General features: G+C 35.0%; 1 protein-coding gene across 10 annotated transcripts in view; it reads right to left on the bottom strand.

Moving 5' to 3' along the window:
* TTLL7 (tubulin tyrosine ligase like 7) overlaps window positions 1-24,361 on the bottom strand; it is a 154,670-nt gene that overhangs the window by 8,343 nt on the left and 121,966 nt on the right. For all 10 annotated transcript variants that reach the window (XR_014023723.1, XM_081307479.1, XM_081307480.1 and 7 more), the window contains 2 exons: window positions 13,774-13,934; window positions 6,867-7,040 (listed from right to left, as the gene is read on the bottom strand). Coding sequence is in view for 9 of the 10 variants with exons in the window: in XM_081307479.1 (XP_081163605.1) it covers window positions 6,867-7,040; window positions 13,774-13,934 (335 nt within the window). In the remaining variant the exon portion in view is untranslated. The remainder of the gene's footprint in view (window positions 1-6,866; window positions 7,041-13,773; window positions 13,935-24,361) is intronic.

Below are 24,361 nucleotides of genomic sequence, written 5' to 3'. Positions count from 1 at the left end.
CTCATTCCCCTCCTCCTTACCCTTGGTGACATCTATAAATTTCCCTATTCTACAAATTTCCCTATTCTCATGTAAATGGAAATCACAATATTTGTCCTTTTGTGTCTGTTTATTTAAATCAGCATGCTTTCAAGGTTCATCAATGTTGTTTTATATCAGATTCCATTTTGTTTTATGGCTGAATAATATTTCATTATATATGTACATCATATTTATTCATCCATTCATTTGTTGATGAACCATTGAATTGGTTCCACTTATTGGCTGTTGTAAAAAATGCTGCTGTGAACACAGATGTGCAAGTATTTCTTTGTTTGAGTCTTTGTTTTCGATTCCTTTGGGTATATACCTAGGAGTGTATTTCTTGGGTCATACAGTAAATCTATTAACTTTTTGAGATACTGCCAAACTATTTTTCACAGCTGCTTCACTGTCTTACATTCTCATCAGCAATGCAGGAAGGTTCCAACTTCACACCCTTTCCAGCACTTACTATTTTGCACTTTTTAAAATACCAATTATAGTAGATATACATTGTTCTGATTTTTAAGTTTGATTTGGGGAATTAGGGGATAAGTACTGGTTTCAAGTTTCACCTCTATCACGTGTTAGCAATGTGGATTTTGATAAACCACTTAACTTCTTTAGACTTTTTCATTTTCTCAGTTATGAAAAAAGTCCAGTAGCTTCTGCCATGCCTACAGAGTATGGCACCAATGAGATAGTGTACATAAATGAAATACTTCTAATAATTTATGTATTATGAGCATCAGCCTCACTAGCAAGAACATGTGTCAAACTTATCATAATGTAGGGCCGTAAATGGCGCCATGTATTTAACTCCTCAGTTTTTAAAACTTCTTAATTGTAAAGTATAATATACATTCAGAAAACTACATAAAATATTAATATCCAATTTAATGAGTATTATAAAATAAGTATTTGCATAACTACCTCTCAGGATAGGTAACTGAACATTCATAGCATCCCTCAGCTCTGAATTACAGCATCTCCACATACTCCCTCCCCATAAAGTAATCACTATCCTAACCTTTATGGTAATTTCCTTATTTGCCACCTAAGTATGTATTCCTTAAACATAATTTAGTTTTGCATATTCTTATTTTAAATAAATGGACAAAATATGTATTCCTTTATATCTGACTTCTTTAGCTCAATTTTATGTTTGAGACTCATCCATGTTGTTATACTGAATGTGCAATTTGTTTAATATCCACTATATGGATAATGTTCAAGAAAATGCATCCATTCTTCCATGGATATTTGAATTGTTTCCAGTTTTCACATATTATGAACAAATACTGCAATGCTCATTCTACTAAGTGTCTTGGTGCCCATGCCCATACATTTCCACCAAGAGTTTACTGGGAGTAGAATAGCTGCAAAACAGGAAAACTTTAGTATGTGATGTGATAAAAGGTATCAATTGTTACTGTCACCAGCAATGTAAGAGAATTCCCATTTCTCTACATTCCTATTATCTCTTGGTATGCAGTGCTGGATATGCATTATTTTTGAGATTTTGTATTTCCCTGATTATTAATTACCTTAAATACTTTTTCAAATGTTTGTTGGTCTTTTTTCAAATTTCTTCCCCATTTTCCTATTCAGTGGTCTCTTTTTCTTGCTAGAAATTTGTAGGAATTCTTATATAATATGTACAAGAACATTTTAATGTATCTTATGGGTTGTAAATACCTTCCTCCATCCTGTAGCTTGCTTTTTGCACCTCAATAGAGTATTCGGATGAACAAATGTTTCTGATTTAACATAATCACATATATTTATCTTTTGCCTTATGATTAGCACTTTTCAGTCCTCTTTTTATAACTATTAAACATCTCAAATTCATGAATATATCCCATATTATCTACTGAAAGCACTAGTTTTGCTTAACTGGTTTACTCAGTTCACCAGGAAATAGTTTTTATTTATGGCATGGGTAAAGTCAAGTTCTTTTTTAAATTATTATTTGGAAATCCAATTGTCCAGCACCACTTCTTTAAACAAACTTCTTTTTCCCACTCTTCATAAGTAAAGCATTCCTCCCTTTTTTGCCATAAATCAAGTAAAAATGTAGGCCTGGGTTTACTTATGGCTCAATTATTTATCCTTTTGCCAATTTCATATTAGCTTGGCTTAATTTATCTTTACTATAAGTTTTTGTACACAGTACTTAACAAATCCTACCAGTTCATAATTTATTTCAAGATTATTCCTTTGCTTTTCTGTATTATAAATGCTAAAAAAAAGCTTTGGTTTAATATTTTTCTTACCAAAAGTAAATAAAAATAAGATTAGTTGAAAACTACATATGTACAAAAACTATTTGCGATGAACTGACATATTAATAACAATCATTTCAATGATGAATAAGGTATATCTTTTCATTTTTTTAAGCTTTCTTGCCTTTCTTGTTAAACTTATTCTTTTTTTAAATTTGTTTAAATTAGTTACATATGACAGTACAATGATCTTGACATATCATACAAACTTATTCTTAAGGGTTACATATAATTTCAAGATATTTAAAATCATATTTAAAATTTCATATTCTAACTATTTGTTGTTAATACAGAAAATGCAATTGATTTTCTTATATTGACTTTGATTTCATCAAAATTGTTGCACTCACTTAAATGAATCTACAAATTTGTTTAGATGTGTATCAGCATTATCATACCTACTGGTAATGAGTTTTAGTTCTTTATTTCAAACCTAATTTTTTAATTTATTTTGTTTTCCTCATTACATAATCTAGGACTTCCAGCACAATACTGGATAGAAGTAGTGATAATGAGAAATCTTGTTTTGTCCTTTATTTGAAAAGGAAAGCCTTTAACACTTCAACATTTAGGTTTGTCTGTTGTGATATTTTCATAGCTATCCTTTATTAGACTGGATTTAATTTTTTCCCTAGGCGACTAAAGAGTTTTTAAAGCAAGAATGTACACTGAATTCTACCAAGTGATTTATTTATGTCTTTCAAAGTGATCTTTTATTCTACTAATATAGAAAATTATACTGATCACTTTTTAATGTTATTGCATCCTTAAAAATTTATGGATTAAGCAGAAGTTGATCATGATATATTATCCTATTTAAACTCTCTGGGTTCAGTTTGTTACTATTTGGTTTAGAATTTTTATATCTACGAAAAAAGAGAACATTCATTCTCTTTTGCAATAATTCTCCAGTTGGGTTTTGGTATCAAAATACTTTGGTATCAAAAGTATGGCAGCCTTGTAAAACAAGGGAATAAAGTTTTCTCTTTTCCTGTTTTCTGGGTGGGTTTGATAGAACTGACTAGTGAAGTCATGTAAACCAGGAGGCCAAAAAGTGGTTGGAGATCCTAAAGCTTCCCAAGTAAACCTAGTTACAGTGAGATATTGAACTGGTTCCAAGAATGCTAATGTCAGATAGGGAGATACATACATACATACATACATACTTAGATTGATTCTAATTGACCACCTAGATGTATATATCAGTTCTATTTGCTTAGATATTACGGGCCCTGAGAAAGGCTTTTTACTACTTGTGCTTATGATTATATTTCTGAGAAGGCCACTCTCTTTCATGTAATAAATGCCATCAACTCTAAAGCCTCCTAGGAAATATCCCACAGATCTCCAGTCAAGATAAACATTATCAATAAACCTGACTGATGTTAACTCTATTTTTTCTTTTTTAATTTTATAGATAAATTACCCAAAATGTATCACGTTATAAATGCACCTCCTTATAAGCATATTAAAATATTTATATATTTATTTATAATTAAAATTAAAGAACTCAAAAAATTAACACCAAAAAACAAATAACCCAATCAATGAATGGGATGAGGAAATGAGCAAATACGTCACAGAAGAAGACATACAATCAATCAACAAATTTATGAAAAAGTGTTCAACATCTGTAGCAATTAGAGAAATGCAAATCAAAACTACTCAAAGATTTCTTCTCACTTCAACAGAATGGCAGTTATCAAAAAATCAAGCAACAATAACTGCTGGCAAGATGTGGAGGCAAAAGGTATGATTCATTGCTGATGGGATTGCAAAATGGTGTAACCACTTTGGAAAGCAGTATGGAGATAACTTTAGCAAACTTGGAATGGAATGCCATTTGACCCAGCTATCCCAACTCCTCAGTCTATCTCCAAAGGACTTAAAATTAGCATGCTACAGAGATGCAGCCACCTCAATGTTTACAGCAGCTATTCACAATAGCTAAACTGTGGAAACAACCTAGTTGTCCTTCAATAGATGAATGGATAAAGAAACTGTGATATAAATACACAACAGAATAGTACTCAGCCTTAAAGAAGAATGAAATTATGGCATTTATGGGTAAATGGTCGGTATTAGAGAATATCATGCTAAGCGAAGTAAGCCAATCCCAAAAAATCAAAGGCCAAATATATTCTCTGATAAGTGGATACTGATCCATAATGGGCAGGAGGCAAGGGAAGAAGGGAGAAACTTTGGATTGAGCAGATAGGGAGAGTAGTAATAGGGGAGATGATAGAATGATATGGACATTATTACCCCAATATATGGGAATGAATGCATGAATGGTGTAACTCTACATCATGTACAACCAAAGAAATAAGAAGTTATACTCTATCTGTGTAAAATAAAATAAATAAATAGTTTAGGTGTGCCTCCTCCTAAGCATATTAAAAATATTTACATATTTATTTAAATATTTAAAATTAATGTATAAATATAAATTCATATGTACATTTTATCAGGCATACTGCACGAATGAAATAAAGCTACTAACAAATATTGTTACCTCTACATATAAAGAAAAACACTATAGATTCCCTTACTTAAGAGGAAAAATTTATGTTCTTAACATAACATTGACTTAAGTTTTAATGGCTAGACATTAGAGAGAAATGTTTAACTCCCTCTGCTCCTTGTGTTTCCATGTTTAACTTCCAATAGTATAACCTTCCTGGTTTCTTACTACAATTGAGTTATCTGATTTGTGGATTTCAAAGAAACAGGCATGTTTGGCTCAGCAAATCTACAGAGAGGATACATTCACACTTGCCCTCCCACTAGACTTCATCAGGCAAGGGTAGAGGAAAGTCTGGGTTGATCCAGCTCTGCCTTGGAATAGGTAAGTTTAGTTCTAGAATTCAATATTGGAAAACCCACTAATCTCACATCTAAACCATGTCCCCAATGTAACTTTGGTAAGTAATACAGCTACATTCATGACTGTATCTGATTCCCACATCTCTTTCTCAAAAGGTTCTGAATGTGGGCAGAATAAAAACGTATTTACTAACACTCCAAAATGCTTATACTCACAATACTGGGGTCACCCTGAGCACTCATCAGAAGTCCAGATCTCATTACAGAACTCATCAGAAGTCCAGAACAACATTACAGGGTCAGGACTATCTCTCCTGACCACAACAAGGAGAAGAAAATCAAAAGGCCTGAAGCAACTGTTAGGCATAACAACTTCTTCTGGTGTAAGCAGAAAGACTTTGTCCTATTTGCCTACCCACAAAACTACATGATTCATCACAGAAACAGGGTCATGACATCTGGAACTGCAGAAATCACATCATAGTCTGGATGAATTCCTTTCTAGACTGGAATTTAAAGTTTTCCTGATCATGCTCCGAAAATATAACCACTTAATGAGAAGGCTCTTTACTTATATACTATAATGTCTAAAAAAATGGATTTCATTCTTTTACATCATGAGACAATTCATGAAAATAATTAATTTTATTTCAATAATTTGCTTCAATCAAACCATAAAAACTGTAGAATATAAGTTTAATATTTACATATTTTCAAAATGGTTAATTTTACTTCTGCTGTGGTTGTGATTAATCAGTTATAATTTTCAGAAGAATTAATATAGGTTAGAGGTACTACAAGAGTACAATGACAGAATCCAAAACAAAGATTTAAAATATCTTTGTAAAAGATTTTGTGCATAATATTCTAAGCATCCTGCTTGAGATCTTTTTGTTTAATAAACAGGTCAATTTTCCTCTGTGTCAAAAAATCCAAACTATTGTGGTTCCATTTTCCTCACTGTTTACTCAAATATTAGTTGAATTTTTTGACTATTGTGGCTTATTTCCTTCTACATTAAGTAGTACTAAATGTGTACACATAATAAAGCTAATATATTCATTTTATTTCTAGTAGGAGCTACAATTGTTTTGAGAAATACTAAAATGTGCTTCTTATTTAATTTATTCTGTATTTTTGCAACTTAAAAACAATATTGGGTGTTTTTTTGAGCTTTGGAAAGCTATCTATTTCAATTTAACAGCTGTCATAAAACTCAAATTTGAAGTGAAACTTGACAAAATTTCAACTCCAACAGATTTTTTTTTTTTTTTTTTTTTTTTTTTTTTTTTGGTGTTGAAGGGAGTAGTGGAGGCTTTCTGAACAATAAAATGAAACCATAGGCATCTTCCCCATAAAGAAAGCTCCAGGACACATGTTCAAATATCCCTACTAGGAAACAAAAGTTGAATTTATTACCACATATTTGGATGCTCTTACTGCATTTTGTAAACCAAATAAGTTTATATAAGTATTTAAATAAGTATGTAAACCAAATAAGTTTATTTCCATGTATGCTGTTTCCCTCATGTCCAGGTTTGTGATTGCTGTCCTTGTTTAGTCCCTTAAAGGAAAAGATGTGCCACTTAAAAATATTTTGTCGATTATTGTGTAATTTTTAGCCTTTAGATTTTTATCCCTACCTATCTAAGCAAAAAGAAACGCTCAATTTCCAACTGTACTGTGACATTATTTTATATCAAGATCTCAGGGAACAGAGAATGTAAACAGTACCTGGAATTACCCCAGTCAGGACCAATGCCTGAGAGTGATCCTCTTGTGTCGGTTGCATATTTGTAAACCACTAGCAAGCACTGTTTACAAAGCTCCACCAGGCGCTGGCAACACTGGAGCTGCAAAGGAGTTACCATCTCTGGGCTTCTACTGAATATACTCTCCCAGGAGGATCTGTTGGCATGGAAACAGACATGACTTCATGTTCACGTTTAAAAATGGCAACCAGCTATATCATTTACCTAGCAACAAACCAATAAAGAAAGCTAGAAATACTCTCACACGTCTATAATACATACAGATGATTGAAAAGTATATAAGAAATACAAGTTAATTAGGAAATTAATCTTTATATAATAAAAGAACCAACATCAAATTCATGTACTATTTGTCTTTAAAGATTTTGGTGGTTCCAATCATTGGTAGCTAAAAGGATGACTTCCCAACATCTCCTAAAAAAAAAAAAAAAAAAAAAAATGGAGTTACTCCATATTATAGTTTTGTAAAATACTGAACTGATTTCTCAAAAATTAAGTATTCTAGGAATTTATGTTTTCTAAGGATTTGTATTTACCTTAACACTAATAATGATCCTATCCTACAAAGGGGTTAAAAAGTTGCTACAATTTAATCTGTGAACTAGGACAATTAGGTTAAACTAGCACTAGGACAATTAGGTTAAACCCTTTTTAAGACTACATCCATGATATTCCCAGAGCACAGGTCCTGTGCTCTAGAAGTAGCATTATCTCCATAAGTACTAACACACTGCAAGGTGGGGAGCAGTGATTTGGATCCAGGTGTTTGGTTGCCTCGTGGTTGTGGTGCACTTGTACTGGGAACCCCCTTAGCAAAAGTACAGGTTAATCCCAACAGCTCAGAAGGCTGAGGCAGGATGATCAAAGCCAGCCTTGGAAAAGCAAGGTGTTAAGCAACTCAGTTAGACCCTGCTCTAAATAAAATATAAAATAGTGCTTGGGATGTGGCTCAGTGGTTGAGAGCCCCCGAGTTCAATTCCCAGTACCCCCTATCAAAAAATGTACAGGTTAAGATTGCCCAGTTGCTATGGTGATACCCTGCCCGATGAAACTGCACAGGTTCAGAGTTATCAGTCTTGACCTGGAAACTCAGATACTAGCTCCCAGGGAAAGGGGATTCTGAGCATGGCGAGAAAACCATAATGTTTCTTCAGTGCTGTGACATTTAAGCCTGGCTGCTTTGCAGAAACTTTCCCACAAATAACCTTTGAATGATAAAACCTATATAATAAACATGCTGAGCCAGCTCTGGATCCCTGTTCTCAACCAGAGATCAGTATCCCACCTGATCCCAGCTTTCTCTCTTAATGTTTGAGTGTTTTTCTTAATTTCCTATCACCCCTGGCCTGTTTCTAGGGGCTCAGCAGTGCAGGTGGAGGCATAGCAATCCTAAAGTCAGTGTCCTTCCTCTTTCAGTATGCTTGGCTCAATCCAAAGCAAGAGCTAGTGCACACTTCTTTGGTAACCTCAAGTACGTGTGTGTGTGTGTGTGTGTGTGTGTGTGTGTGTGTGTGTATTAACAACCAGGAAAGACCTCACCAGCCACCCAAGAAAAGAGAGAAACTTATTCTCTAATGTAAATAAAACACTTCAGCCTTGAGGAGAAAGTGATTTGAGACTCGGTAATGGCTCAAGTCTCATTTTACATAAACCAATTCATGTAGTCCTTAGAGAGAAAACAGTAGATTGTCAGAAAAAAATATTAAGAAAAATATTTTCCTGATAAAATGTACTTCCCAATGGAATATTCAAAAACTCTATTTTCAAAATTCTGTGGCTATTTGAGATATTTAGGATTTTACCAGGTGCCTTAGATACTCAGAAAGGTATTTTTATTAGAAAGGCAAATGGTTTCTTCTATTTTTCAGGATAAACCTGGTCCCAAAAAAAGAGCATATATATATATATAATAAGTGTTTTGTTCCTTAACAGAGGAGTAACAGTCATTTTCACTCAATAAACAATAATATGCTAATTAAATTAACTCAAATAAATTTAAAATATTACTAAACATAAGAAAAACCATATGTTCATCAAGATAAACATAGGTAACTAGAAAATAAACTTACCTAATTTGAAAAAATAGGGAAAATTTATATTTATAATCAATATTCCATAACCTTCTAGATCTTAAATCTCTGGATTCAGATATAAAAAAATTATATAAATGTAACTACACATAGAAAACATCCTGTTTTGACTATCTGCCTAGTACTTTGCTGACAGAATTCTGAGTATGTCTACAAAAGTCTACCTCCATCACCACCATCAACTCTCAACAGGGATGTATTATTTGTACACTTTGGGGCCATTTGATTAGAGCTACTATGTGGTCACTCACATTAAGGTAATTTTTCCTTTTCTTAACTTGGGGTTTAGAGTTAGAAAAAGAATAAACCAAGTTGGAGAACAACAAAAGGGCTACTTCAACACCCTAGTCTGATGTAATTTTCTAAGTAATATGTGAGTTATAATCTAACCAGGTTTGGCTTCTCATTTTCTTATTCTTTTTAAAATATTTAAAATTAATATATGAATCAAAGTCCTCTATATGTTTATTTCTTGTGTGTACAGTCATCATTATTGGCCACAGACTCTATTCTATTCTGGATTAATCCATGTTCAAGTGTCAGCAAACCAAAATCCTTCAATAAGAAGAAAGACAATGAGAAAGACCAGCTTGCTCCAGCTCCAAGCTAATGGCACCCCTCTGCACAGAGGAAACCTGTGCCTCTAAAAGCACCTCACACTAGGCCCCCTCCCACCACCCTGCATGGCTGTGTTCTGCAAAACACCACCTTAGCACCTCAGTATCTTAATTGCCAGTGCTAAAAGGTGAGAGAAAGCAGAAATAGTTAAAAATACCAGTGCTTTTATCAAAGCCACCAGGGTCTCATCTGCCTGCTTTCTAATCTAAATTCCAAAGAAGTGGAGTACCCAAACCTATGAATTCAAAAAGAAAAATTAAAATGATTAATAAGTTCTTTGGGGAGTTCCTTAATCTTCAGAGAATACAGTGAATGAATGACTTTAAATGACTTTTTTAGTAAGATAATGATAAGATATACAATACGGAATACATCTGACAACAAAGGGAAAAGTAATGAAAATCCAAAGATTTAAAAATCCTCATATTGTTCAGTGATCCAATAATTTTCACCCCCTTTCTCATCAAAACATTTAATAAGGCAGTTATCTGAAGAGTGAAACTGGTTCATTCTTTTCTCCTCTGTAAAAGTAAGTACTAACTGATTGGCCAGAAAGAAGAAAGGTTTTTTTTTTTTTTAAATCAATATATCAACCGAATGAATGATCACCCACAGAAAGCTGAAAAATACCAATAAGAACATCCCCAGTTGAAAGTGATACGAGAACAGGGAGGTTCACATTATTTTAGGTAGTCCATATTTTATGCACGTATATTCAAGTTGGCATGAGGCAGCCTAAAAACAACAGTTATCTTAGAATGTTCCTTAAAGTGTATTTGTACACTAAAATTCTGAAAGGAAAGATTTTACATGGCAGACTCCCATAAGAAAATACTTTTGACTAAAGGGTCCAAAGGACCTGGGTGTTTCACCTTGGGGATTGAGTACAGAGGGTGCTTTTGCAAACTGTTAATTCCTTCTCCTCTGTTCCACTGCCTCTTCTTCTGCATTAAAGTGGCTGACTCCTATTCCTCTTGTGGGTCTCAGCTGAAATGCTAGTAGCCACAGCCACTTTTCCTGAGCTGTCAGGTCTAAATTTGAGTTCCACAGAATCCTAGACTTACTTTCTTCCAATACAACTTGGAGGATAATTTTATTCACAAAAATTCCAAGAGCTATTTCCCTGAAGAGATCATATTTGGAACATGGGGCATTACAACACTCTCAGTGGGGGCTGCATGTAATAGAAGGGCTCCTGGCCATGGGCTCAGCCTTGAGTATTTTCTGTTTGGCATCAATAAAACTCATGAGCCAATTCTAAAGAAATGTGTCAAAAAGAACTACATTACTCTTTGATGTTTGTGGAAGTGAACAGGGAATGGCTTAATTTGTTTTATTGTTGGGTGTGTTGAAAGAAGCAGAAATCAAGATGGTCCAGTTATTAGGTCATATTTTCCCAAGATTTTACACCTAACTGGGAAAGAGCTGTGTCTTATATTAAAACAATTCCTTCAGATCTGGAAAAAAGCAGGGTTTCACTCTGACTGACAGGATGTTAGACCAAATGTTAAAGGAGTGTACAGTGATTAGACATGATTCAAAGGACAAAGTGTTAACTATGCTGGATCCAAGCTGAGAATCAAAAATGGTATTAAGTGACTTCATTAAATTAAGGAAGCCTAAGAAACCCACTTGTAAAGCTGCAAAATAAAACCTGATGTTAAATTCACCTCTACACACCACAAAATTGAAAGATCTGGATGGAGAGTGGAGTACTTCTAAAGTCAAAACTATTTCTCCTCCACCAGCCCAGGCACAAATGGGCAAGGAATTTGGAGTTGCAGTAAAACAAGCTTGTCAGTCACCGGTAACTCCACTTCAAAGAAAGTCAATGAACAGTATTAAGGGCTAGGCTCTTGACTCAGGTAAAGCAGGTTTAAACGAAGGATCACCCAATTACTCTGGGAACGTGAGCAACCTATATATTCTGTTTTAATTTCCTCATCTGTCAAGTGTGGATAATAATAGTAGTTTACTCAAAAATATTTTTGTGGCGATTTTATAGGTATTTAACATCTAAAACAGTGTCAGTAGGTCTTCAATTGTGTGACCATCACAATCATTAATAGCAGTGAAAGACACCTGTATCAAATTCACTTCTGTATCTCCAAAAGTATCTACCCAATAGTGAAATTTGCCAAGGACAGGAGAAAGATTCTGAAAAGAGTTAGAGTAGGCTAGCAAATTAGCTCAGGAAAGAGGAGCCCCAGAGGCAAGGAAGTATACTCCTCAAGTATCTCTAGGGCCTGGTACTAGAGGTTGCCAAGGAACTCAAAGCCACCAGCACCAATCTTAGCATCAGACTGTCTCATTGCCATCCATAGTGAAAAGTAGCTGAGATCCACATACAGCATAAAACCAAGGGATCAACAAATAGAAAAAAAATATTCAATTTTGAATTCAGATTGAGAGAACTTTTACAGAAAACAATTCATTAAGGGGCTGTGAAATATGGTTCAAATATTTCACTCTGTAGAAATAACTTATTCCCAGGATTGTGCTCACATTTTATCACACCCCAGAGTGCCTTATGGATTCTTCCTGTTAGTGAATGAATGGCAGCTGAGGAAAAAGATGATGGTCAGGAGTCCAAAAATGATATGAATGACTCAGCATGTGATGATTAGAATATGGAAATGGGCACTTCAAGATTCTTTTAAAAAGATATAGGTCTAGTCTCAGTTTTTACATAAGATTTGAAAAATGCAGAAGGTACAGATTTTTTTTTTAGAATATTGGAAAACCAGTGAGTTTGCTTTTCTAGAGCAGAGTTCCAGTAGGAGAGTAATAAGAGAGAAGACTGAAAAAAATAAAAAATAATCAGCATATTAGGCTTATATATAAGAAATTTAGACTTTGAAGATAAATGAGAGAAATCACTAGATTTTGGGAAATGACCCTGACAGTAAGACAATAAGGAAAACAAAACTTTATAGACAAAAATGCCTAGAAATCTTTTAATGTCACTTAGCCCTTCCATCAAAAGATACCCTTTGTCAGTAATCCTGTCGTACTTTCTCTGTGCCTCTTTTATATTGTTTACTTTTGTGTACATCATATTTTGTCTACAAAAGACAGAGGTGCTTATTGGTTAAGAGCATGAACTTTTGGGTCAAGGCTAATGGAGTTCAAATCCCAGTTACTCTGGGTCCTTATCCTTGGGTGCATCTCAGATTCCTTATCTATAACACAGAGACAATACAGAGCCTGATTCAAAGTGATGCTATGAGGAATGAACCACTTAAATACATGTAAAGTGATTAAACAGAGCCTGGCCTACCGTAAGTAGCACAGTTAACTATTTTTATCACCTTCTTGAGAGGAGCAACTATATCAAATTCACTTTTATATCTCCAAAAGTATCTACTCAACAGTTAAATGTTGATGACTGTAGAAAGAATGAATGAAGAACAATTTATAATAGACACAGTCCGAATAATGTGACAGAAAAACTGGTAGGATTTCACCAATGAGTGAATAAAGACAGCGTTGAGGGGCTGGGGTTGTGGCCCAGCGGTGGAGTGCTTGCCTAGCCGTGTAAAGCCCTGGGTTCGAGGAACCCCAGCATCACATAAAAATAAATTAAAAAATAAAGGTACAATACCTTGGTGTCCAATTAGAACTAAAAAATAAATATTAAAAAAAAGATAGCATTGAGAAGGAAGGTGCAGACACCTCAGAAACATCACACATGTATGATTAGGAGAATAACATCAGGATTATGGGAAGTCAGGAAGGGAAGACATTTCTGAATGAAATGGTATGGAGTGTTTTGGTTTCAGATATCTTGAAGAACAAATGACAGTGAGTCACAGCAACTTGGGCAGCACAGGAATTCTGGAGGGGAGGAAGGGTATCGCCATAATTTTAGAAGTCTCCTACATAAAGATTTAAGGATATAGTTTTGTGATTTAAATTTTTTTCATTAATTAAAGATTACTTTCTCTCCACTGAATTCAAATTAGTTACATGATGTTATGTTCATATTAATCATCTTATATAAATCAGGTTAATTGATATAAATTACAGGTGAATACTAACACAATTACATGCAGATATTTACAGATTATCAAAGAAATTTAACCATTTTATTGGACTACCTCTATAACTAAATGGTAAAATATTTAAAAATTACACAATAAGAGATGACTTAGAACTTACCCTGAATCACAGAAACAATTCCAGAGTCCTTGGCCATGACTCCAGAGTAAGCGATTAAAAACCCGGTTGAAAATCCGATATAAATTTACTTCCTCAACATCAGCTACCTTCCAGATGCGTGGAAGAACTGTGCGAATGCTTGTTTTTACTATGTCCAACACCTAATGGAAAAACCAAAGCACTTAAAAATCTAGGTATGTTCAAAGATGGGCACACACACACAAAAACTGAACAACAGCACAGAATTAAAAAGTCCACAAGTAGATCCGTACACTCATGAAACTTTGGTATATAACAGAGACAACAAGTGATACTGATAGACCCAACCTGATCTTTTATTAAAATTGGGAGCCATCTTGCCACAAAGCCATGAAAAGCTAATTTCTGCTTTACTATAAATTACTGCAAATTCTGAACCTGCTTGGAATGCCTGCCCGTGCCTTGAACTCACCCATGCCTGGCTCTCTGACCAGATAGCAGCCCTCTCTGAAACTTTAGTGACACCTCATAAATATTGGCCTTCCCTGGCCAGACAACGACCCTCTCTGAGGCTCTAATGGTCTTCATAAATTCTGATGTTGGGGCCAGAAAAAAAAATGTAAACTACCATTAGTGTGATGCTTGTCAGAGTTCTGTTATCTGTAACCAGCCTTTTGTGTAACTTTCTGGGCTATAAAGCTGGGCTATAGGAAAGGTGGGGCTGCTGTTTTGTTTCCGCCATTTTGGGAGGGAAAGGCAGCCCGGCCGGTCGAAATAATAAGCTTGCTTTAATTTGATTTTAATTGGAGTCAGTGGTCTTTTCTTGCATCCTGGTCTAACAATACCACTGGAGTAAGAAGTGAGTGTTCAATAAATGGAGATTTTAAAGTAATAATCTTTATGAAAAAGAATAGATGAGGTTGAATCCTTACTTCTCTCAGCTAACAAAAATCAATTCTAGTAAACCATCAAATATCTTAATGGAAATTAGGGGTAAATATTTTTCAAATCCTTTTAGAAAGAGGTTTTTCTAAAGTCACAAAAAGGAATAAGACCACAAAAGATTAACAGATTTTGATCATATTAAAATGAAGAACTACTGGTCACTAAAGGAAATAAAAGACCAAATTACAAATTTGGAAAACATATTCAAAAACACATACTTCCTTCCAACAAAAGACTAGTATCGGGAATATACAAAGATTTCTAACAACTTATAAATATCTTAGGAAAAGTAGACAGATATTTATGAACAGGCATCTTACAAAAGAGGAAATAAATATGAAGAATAAAAATTAAGTCTATGTTGTAAGATATTATTTCATACCCATTTAAATGAAAAAAAAATTAAAGTCTAATGAGACCAAGTGGATGGCAATCTACCATGCCTCTCAGACCTATTGGTATGAGTACACACTAGTGCAATCATTCTGAAAAACAGCTTGAAAATTCATGCACTGTTTGTGTCAGGAATTTTATTCCTAAGAGAATCTACCAGAGGTAAAAATAGGAGGCATGTATAAGATTGTTCAAACAGCTACACAGTTATAAACACCTGGAAATGACCTAACTCTCCAACAGTGGGAGAATGGATAAACGAACAGTGATAGTGGAGAAATGGGTTCATCCCCCCAGATTATATGCAGTCGTTAAAAATTGAATAAAATATGACACATAACACAGAATAATGTGGTAGTATAATGAGTGATGGGTTTAAAACTACATGTCAGTTTATTGCAGCTCAAGTTACAATAGTTAAACTATGCAACCAACCTAGGTGTACTTCAACAGATGAATGCATAAAGAGAAATGTGGTATATACACACAGTGGAATGTTACTCAGCCTTAAAGAAGGAAGAAGTTATGGCATTTGCCAATAAATGGATGGAGCTGGAGAATATCATGCTAAGTAAAATGAGCTAATTCCAAAAAAATCCAGGTCGAATGTTTTCTTTGAGAAGTGGATGCTAATTCACAATAAGGTTACAGGATGGAGGGGATGACAGTTACTTTGGATTAGAGGAGAGTAGGGAGGGGAGGGATCTGGGGCTAGGAAGGATAGTAGAATGAATCTGACATTATTACCCTATGTACATATATGACTACATGACTGATGTGATCCTACATCATGTACCACCAGAAGAATGAGAAATTATACTCCATTTATGTAAGATGTGTCAAAGTACATTCTACTGTCAAGTACAAAAATATATGTCAGAAATTATATACAGTATGACAGTCTTAAGAGAATTAAAAACAAGAAATTTTTAAAATATTTATTGGAAAAATACATTATTATGATATTAAAATATAAAGAAAGAGAGTGAGGAACTGGTGAATGCTGAATTCAAGAAAACAATTCCCTGAGACAAGGGACACAGAGGGATAAAAGAGATCCGTTTGATTGGATATAGGTTATCATCAACATATCAGCCTTGGTTTAGGTGTTGGTTTCACAGGTGTTATAATATTAAAAACAATAAATAAAAGTAGGCTGTATGCAGACTAATGAGGAGACACGATCATGGAACAAGGACTACAGTTGATCTGGATATCTGAAATCCAAGTGGTCCTAGAAAACATTCTGGGGAAAGCTGCTTTGCCTAATGCATGAGTATTTGACTTTTATGCAGTGCAGGGATTTCCAATAAAACTCTTTCATAAAAACATTAATGCCAATACATACAGCCACTTTAATTTCAGTTCACCAAACTAGATTTTTCACTTTTTGTTTTATCTAATTATGGCAAATGCCATAAAAATGAGAGTGAAAGATGAAAACAGAAAAAAATAACTGTCAAATAGAAAGGCTGAGCAGAGACATAATTTCAACAAGAACAAACATTTGAAAAACTGGAAACATATAAAAGAAAGTTTTCTTCTTTTTAAGACAGGAACGTTAAGGAAGAGATGTTATTTCTCCCTGATCAAGGTGAGTTTGGAATACCAGCTACGTTTCTCACAATGAACTCTGAGCAGCATCACTGCTTCTCTGCCTGTGCCAGCTGCCCTCGCTGTGAAGTGGAGGCAGAAATGCAAACCCTGGACTGGACCAGGGTCTGTCAGCAAGGGGAGGGGAAGGACAGATAATGCAATCTACAGTAAAGAAGCTGGTGAAAAACATTGTCTTGGAAAAGCTCATTAACACAAATAATGAATGCTTAATTAAAAAGAAGAATTTTTAAAACTTTAATATGAATTATTCACAATAATGCTGATACCATATGCATATTAGGCATTAATTTATGCCTTTTGTTTTTTACAACTTTCATTGACGCTATTAGTTTTAACTCTCTTTCAATGTAGACAGCAGTACTTACAACTGATGTGATAGAAGAATCAACACGAATTATAAAAAGATAAATTTAAATAATTTCTCAATTTTCTACTTTCTGTCAATGTATCAGTGAGGAATAACAGGCTTAAAGGCAATTCAGAAAGGAGAGAATGGAAAACTAGCAAATTACAGGTTAACATAAATTAATCTAAAAATTATGAGTTATATAAAATAATTAAAATTGAAAATGTTATCAACACTGGGAATTGTAAGATTGCCCTAAATCAAAGTTTTCACCTTATGTTATAAAAGAGATTGTTCATCTTTTAATTGATAAAGCAGTTGAGATTATGGACTATTCATCCTCTTTAAATAATCTTATGGTAAAATGAATATATGCTACACAAGAACCAAACACAGGACAACTCACAGAGCTTCCTACTCTATGCCACGTATTGTACAAGGTACACTGCCTTCAAGTAGTCTTTCTTGGTCACCATTCTACACTACTCTTCATTCTAAGGAATTTGAAAAGCCTGATAGTCCAATATCCTAGGCCACATATGCCCAAAGCAGCAGCTTCACAATGGATGGGAGATGCTTCTGCTTCACTCTCAATGTGTCCTGCAACATGGATATGGAACAATCTCCAGGCATGTTGCACCTGCTTAGGAACGATTTCCCAGATTGGTGATATTGGCATGGTCTGAGCGACCCAAGCACTTCCTCCTTCCTTTCCAGGGTAACACACTGAGAATGTCCATCCCCCCTTGCTCCCTTTGCCTTCAGTTTCCAAACACCCTCCCCAAGAAGGCAAGCTTGGGTCCAGGAAGAGGGGTAGTTAGAAAGACCCCTCCTATGACTTGGAGTAGAGGAGGAGACACAAACCAAGGGAACAAGAATCCAAGTGCTTCATATCTCTTTCATATAGCTCTTTTTGGACTATAACAGCCTTCTATCTGTTCACTTGGTACACTCTGTCTTAAACATCATTTCTTAAGGAGACCTTACCTACCAAACTTATATTATTCTTCAGTGCCTGGTTCCTCCTCCATTATTAATCATCTCACTTTAATTTCCCACTTAATAAAGACTACTATTTATGTAAAGGGAGGAATTGTGGCTATGTTGGTAAAATAGTTACCTGTCTCCAAGGCTTAAGATAAAGGCTACCACTTAGTCGTTGCTTACCTTAGTGAATTATTCCTTGCAAGAAAGTGAAAACTTTGCAGACGAGGTAAAAATAAGAGCCAACATTTATCAAGGACTTACAATATGCTAAGTACTATTCCAGGCAATTTTATACATATTAACTCATTTAATCTCAAAACAAAAACATGAGATAGATATTATTGGTCCACAGTGCCATCCTGAAAATCTTGAGGATAAATTCCATGATTATATACATTAATATTTCTGCAGAAAAAAGATGTGAATATTCAATCTCAGGAACAGACAAAAACAACACATTACTTCCTGTCTGATGATCATGAGCAAATGAGTTAAGGTGGGTGAGGTGTTGCTGCCTAAGGGTTATGAAAAGTTTTTGGTTGTGAAAATATTTTGGATCTCATATTATGGATGAGAAATATCAAGCACAGAACAGATAAGTAACATGAAGAGTACACAGTTGCTAAGTGGACCAGTGTGTATCCAGACCTGTGCTCTTAGCTGTCTTCCAACACTGCCTCACCATGCGGTCTTCCCAGATGCCAATAGCAAAAGCTGAGTGGAAAAACCAACTGTCTCTTCTTAGACTCACGTTTACCTCTAGGAAAATGTATTTGGGAAAGGGAGAGGGCCACTGTGTACTAATAGAGCAGGGGGGGTGCATAGCAAGAGTATGGGAAACAATGTACCTTAGCAAAACAATCATTGAATAATTTCAAGAATGCAGAGATCAGGCAGGCCAGAAATCAGACTGACATAATGTAAATTAGTGCCAGTTTTAGTTGTGATATTTTTTTATTCCTGGTATTTTAAGGTTAGATGCAATTGGATGAAGATAAATAATCTGTGAAACACAAAAATGGTCAGCAAGGTGCCCTTGTTTTTATCTATGGGTTCAAGTGAGGCTAACTTGTAGAATGTGGGTATCCATTTCCTTACATTATGACATTTAAAAGCATCCCAGTCCAACATTAAGTTCTCCATGGGAAAAATAAATGGGAGAGTCAGTCAATGACAACATTAATAAAGTAAAAAGATTTGTCTTTTCCATATGAGATATAGCACATTTGAAAGCATAAAGCACACAGACAAATTCACATTTTGTAAGAACATTCAGATGTTGAATGACAAACCGCTCCATATGGCTGAACAGTTGGTCCTAAATTAAAATAATGGCACAAGGTGAAGGCAGTTTAGAAATAACATTAAAATCACTACATGCTGTACTAATGATTCGTGCAGCAGCTGTGGCTATAGGGTAGAGGCATCTTTGCTGATGCAAAAACCAACACTTTTGAGCAGCATCTATGTCAGCCCATGTGAAAAAGAGATGGGAAAACCATAACCAAAATGCAGGCAGAAGCAACAAGGGTAGATATGAAAAATAAATTGCTATTTAGAGAAGTAGTAGTCAATAAACAAAGATTTCCAAGAAACCTAAAATAAATGCAAATAAAATGCGACCTTCATCTCACTACTGATTTCTCTTCATCCTCTAATCTTACTTTATGCCTATATATCACAACAGAGAATAAGCTTTTCAGCAAATGTGGCATTCTTCACAGCCCACCAACACTGCAGTATTTTCATACTTCATATACATTCCTTGCAAACTATTTAAGGCAACTGCATCCTTGGCAGAAAGCTCAATTATGCAAGTGTGGATTTACCACAACATGATGTTGAATAAGATTAACTATTTTCATTTTTACCTGGTGAGGATTCTTTTCAGTACTTAATTCCTGTAACCCAGGATCTTTACATTTTATACCTATTAAGGAAAATGTGAAAAGGCAAATAATTTTGTTTCCAAGAACCCAAGAAAAGAAAGCAGGTGGGAGACTGTATGGCATTCTAATCTTAGTTTTATAACATTCTAATGAACAACCAGAAAATGCCTTAATCTCGGACAGAAAAAAAAATGAGACAAATATTTCAACAGTGGTCCCTAACTAGAATTCAGATGTGCATTCTATACCATGTAGAATAGTGCTTTGGACAAGGTAATCCCTCAATAAATATCTGCTGAATGTATGTTTGAGAGAGCAAATAAATGAATGAACTCTCAAAATCCCCTGTAGTGCCTAGCAAAATTCTTGTACAAAACTGGAAACCAATAAGTGTTTATCAAATTAAATTGATTTGCACACAGCCTTTGTGGCAGATACAATGACTTGCCACTTAAACTAACTTTTTCTAAAGAATGCATGTTTTAAAACTGATGCTTTCCCATCCAGGATCCCCTGTAATATCCAAGCCATGCTTGTGGTCTCCTCAGACTGCTCCCAGCCAAGAAGCAAGCAGTGAAGAGCTATTTCTACCCAGCATGTTCCCTCTAACAGGCTCTGGGCCCATCAGCCTGACCAAGACGTTCTTAGAACTTCACTAGAGTCTGAGGCTCTTCCTATGCAATCTTCCTCCCTTCCATTCATAGGTGTCAGATCTGCATTGCAGTCTAAAGGCTCTTCCAGCTCTCTCTACCTTTTATCTCTTATGGGTATTGTCCCATATAAGTCTCCTTCAGCTCTAATTGCATCTTAGGGTGTACTTCCCAGAGGACTAAACTGGCAAAGCTTTCCAATGGTTGTTGACTATTATCACAGCCACAGAAAGGATGAATCTGATTAATCCACGTCTAGTGTAAATTAGTTAAGTTCTTGCTTTCTAAATGGGTGACTTTTTATAATACCTAATTCTGCATTCCTCAGCTTACCAAATTTCCATGCTTCTTTTGGTTTACTTGGATGCATTTCCTAGTTTTATAAGGAAATAGCACAAGTTTCAAACTGATGACCAAATACACCTCATTTTTACATATCCTATAGAAAATAATTTTGCATATGAAAAATTTCTTAGTAAAATAAAATACATGAGAATCTTTAGTAACGAAGAAAAAAAATCAGTCTGCCTTGTACCCTCTGTAAGGCTAGATGATAACCCCATTCTATGTCCTACTTCCTGACAAGAGCCATTCAGGACTTAAGTTAGTCTTTAAAAAGTTCTAAGAAGTTACCTCCTAGGAGCAGGGATGAAGGCAGTCATGAACCCAAATCTATAATTCTATAAGCTGAGTACCTCTTTCCACCACCTAATCCTGACTTTCTAGTTTCACCCTTCTTATTATCAGGAAAAACATTTTCAGTTAGTCAATCTGTGATCTCTTCATCTTCTTTCATCTAAAATCAACTTGAGGCCAAGAAAAGGCATAGAAAAATTAGTTACATGTTTAATATTCTATATATGTAAATTAATCAGTTAATAACACTGGAGTTTGAGCTCATGGTGGTCTCCACAATATTGCTATACTGTTATTTCTGTCTGAAGTATTTCACCTGATTAATCTTAATATTATTGATTAAGTAGACACAATATTTTTTAAAACTCCAAAAAGAAATCTTCATTTACATGAAATCTCAGGGCCTCCCCACTGCTGGCTGGCTTGATGACTTGTACTTCCAATGTGTATGTTTATTATGTTTCTTTTTGTGATTATGAGTGAAAACAATATATTTTGGCACAGTTAATTTAACAAAAATGAAAAGTTTTACAAAAATATGTCTTGGCATTCCTTTTACTGATTACTCATGGGTAAGAGCTCTTAACCATGTGGTGGGGAAAGAAAGTCAACCCACAATGATGCCGAAAGATTCGCCTTACTGCTTTTCCCAGATGGCTCACCCATCACTATTTATCTGAGAAAGTAGAGTCTGTTTTGGGAAAAGTCTCTTAAAGAACAAAATGGTTGAAGAAAGAAAAGGAACCACAGTAATCATGACCATAGCATGAAAAATTGCTACAAATAAGTCGCACATGTGGAAATCCTGAGCTTTCACTTCAGCTCACAGCCTGTGCCTTGCATTCCTCAGACACTTTCAGGGGCCTCTTTGCAAGATAAACTTTTTCTACTTAAAATCAGACATTTTTATTCTTTAAGAGCCAAAATTCAATATATGAATTCTTCTGTCAAAAATAGATTTGTTTATTAAATCACCTATGTAGAAGAATGGTGGCAACTGTTTGGCTAGTGCAAACTGTGGGATGTTAGCAAGCTTCCTATTGTAGGTGGGATATCTTGCTGCTGTCTATGAACACAAAGGAAATATAATACTGTTCATTTACACCAAAGCAAGAGGCAAAACAAGAGCTCAAAGAACAGGTAACAGGATGGATAAATTGTAAGCAAAGATCCTGCCCTCACCATAGCACCACAGGTCCACCCCCACCTAAATATAGCAGTATACGATGAACACTTAAATTCCATTTCACCCTTAGAACTGGAAGAAAAGATAATACAAATATTCTTAGAGAAAATCTACAGGGGAAAAATAGATATACTAGGATAGGTGCTATGCTAGTAAGTTGATAAGCAAGTGTTTATTTTTACTCTAAATTTAGAAACCCAATGAAGCATAACAATGCAATAAATAATTTCTTCCTATTCACAAATATTATAACTAATCAGACACGTCAGTTGATCATGCCATACAATGCTCATCAGGCCTTCTCATATCACATGTGAAACATAGAAGAGCATTGTCTTAATTTTTCATTGCATTCAAACAAGGAAAAAACTGAAGCAAGGAAAAAAGGGTACGAGCTTGGTATTAACAGAGCTCCTAAGTCTGGAACTGAACCAATTTAACAAGTGTTTAGAGGATGCCTCCTACAGGTGACTATAGGTAAGTCTGGCACTCTTGTTTTTAAAAGGGTGGGGAAAAAATAAATCCATAAATATCTCAAAGTAGACCACAAGTACAATTGAGGACAAAGTGCCAAGAAGATTCAAGTAGGAAAGGATGATGTTTGGCTGTGGAAGAACCCGACAGGTTTCATGAAAATGAACTGTACCTTCCCAAAGAATGTTGTACAGGAAGAGTGAGTCCAGGCAGCAAGGACAGCTGAGCTGGGCAAGGTCCTGAGGCCCCAAGAGACCCTTTCCACCTCTTTCCCTTGCCCCTGCTTCAACATGAGGTCATTGTTGGGGACAGGAAGCCAGGTTAAGATCCCTGTTATATTACCAGCGCCTTTCCATAAAGAAGTCTGTGTCTCCCTGCCATTCCTCTATTTTTAAAAAGATTATTCTAATAACAACAATAGAAATATATATGTGTATATGTATACACACATAATATATAAACACAATTACACACACACACACACACACACATATACATAAACAAAAACAAAAGGAAAAAGGACACCAAATGCCACTACTCTCTTTACTTGGCTTAAGAAATTTTCTCTCCAGAAATAAGTTATAAAATTCTGGTATCCATGTTTAAACAAATCTTTTAATAATATATATATATATATATATATATATATATATATATATATATATTAGAGTAGCACACACACATAAGTAGATTAAAGGGGACATTATATATTATTAACTTGTTTCTTTAATATCTTGGTATCTTTTTAGGATGGTATCAAAGTGAGAAAGTTAACAATGGTGCTACTTCTTTGAAATGCCCATGGAAATTCTGACTTACTGGACATTCTTGCAAACCCTCTGAATTTATCAGCGGAAAGATAACCAAGAAAGTTCTCATCAAAAATGTTTCAGAACACTGCATCTAGATCCACACTTTCAAATACAGAAGCCACTAAAATAGTTGGCTCTTTTAAATTAAAAGTTAATTAAATATAAATAAAAATTCAGTTCCTCAGTCACATCTGAAGGGCTCGATAGCCACATGTGGCTATTCACTACTACACTGCACATCACAGGTATAAACATTTCCATCCTTGCAGAAAGTTCTGTGGAACAAAGCCCATAGTAAATAAGCCTAGGATTTGTATTTCATGTGGCTGAAGAATGGAAGTTAGTCACATAGGCCTCACAGGTGACCAATAGAAAATAAAAATAAAAACCACCCAAATCTAAATGGCTCCCTCTGTGCCAACATGAGCCACACGTATATGGCACTTGTGAGTTACTCTGAACCCAGACAGCCTCCGGGTATCTCAACAGAGGCACCAGAGAGCAGACAGACTCAGCTTCTCAGAATCCCTGCACTTACTGGCTGTTTCCTGCATGTGTCCTTCAGACATAATTAGCAAAGTGTGGGTAACTTTACTAACATATGTTTCATAGGTCAAAGTCACAGTCTTGTGTTCTCTCTCGGGTTAATATCTGTGACTGTAGAATAGTATTCA

This window comes from Spermophilus citellus (assembly GCF_964194105.1).
Source record: "Spermophilus citellus genome assembly, chromosome: 9".
NCBI lineage: Eukaryota > Metazoa > Chordata > Mammalia > Rodentia > Sciuridae > Spermophilus > Spermophilus citellus.
Note: the sequence above shows the minus strand (reverse complement) of the source record. Positions and strands in the feature narration are given on the sequence as shown.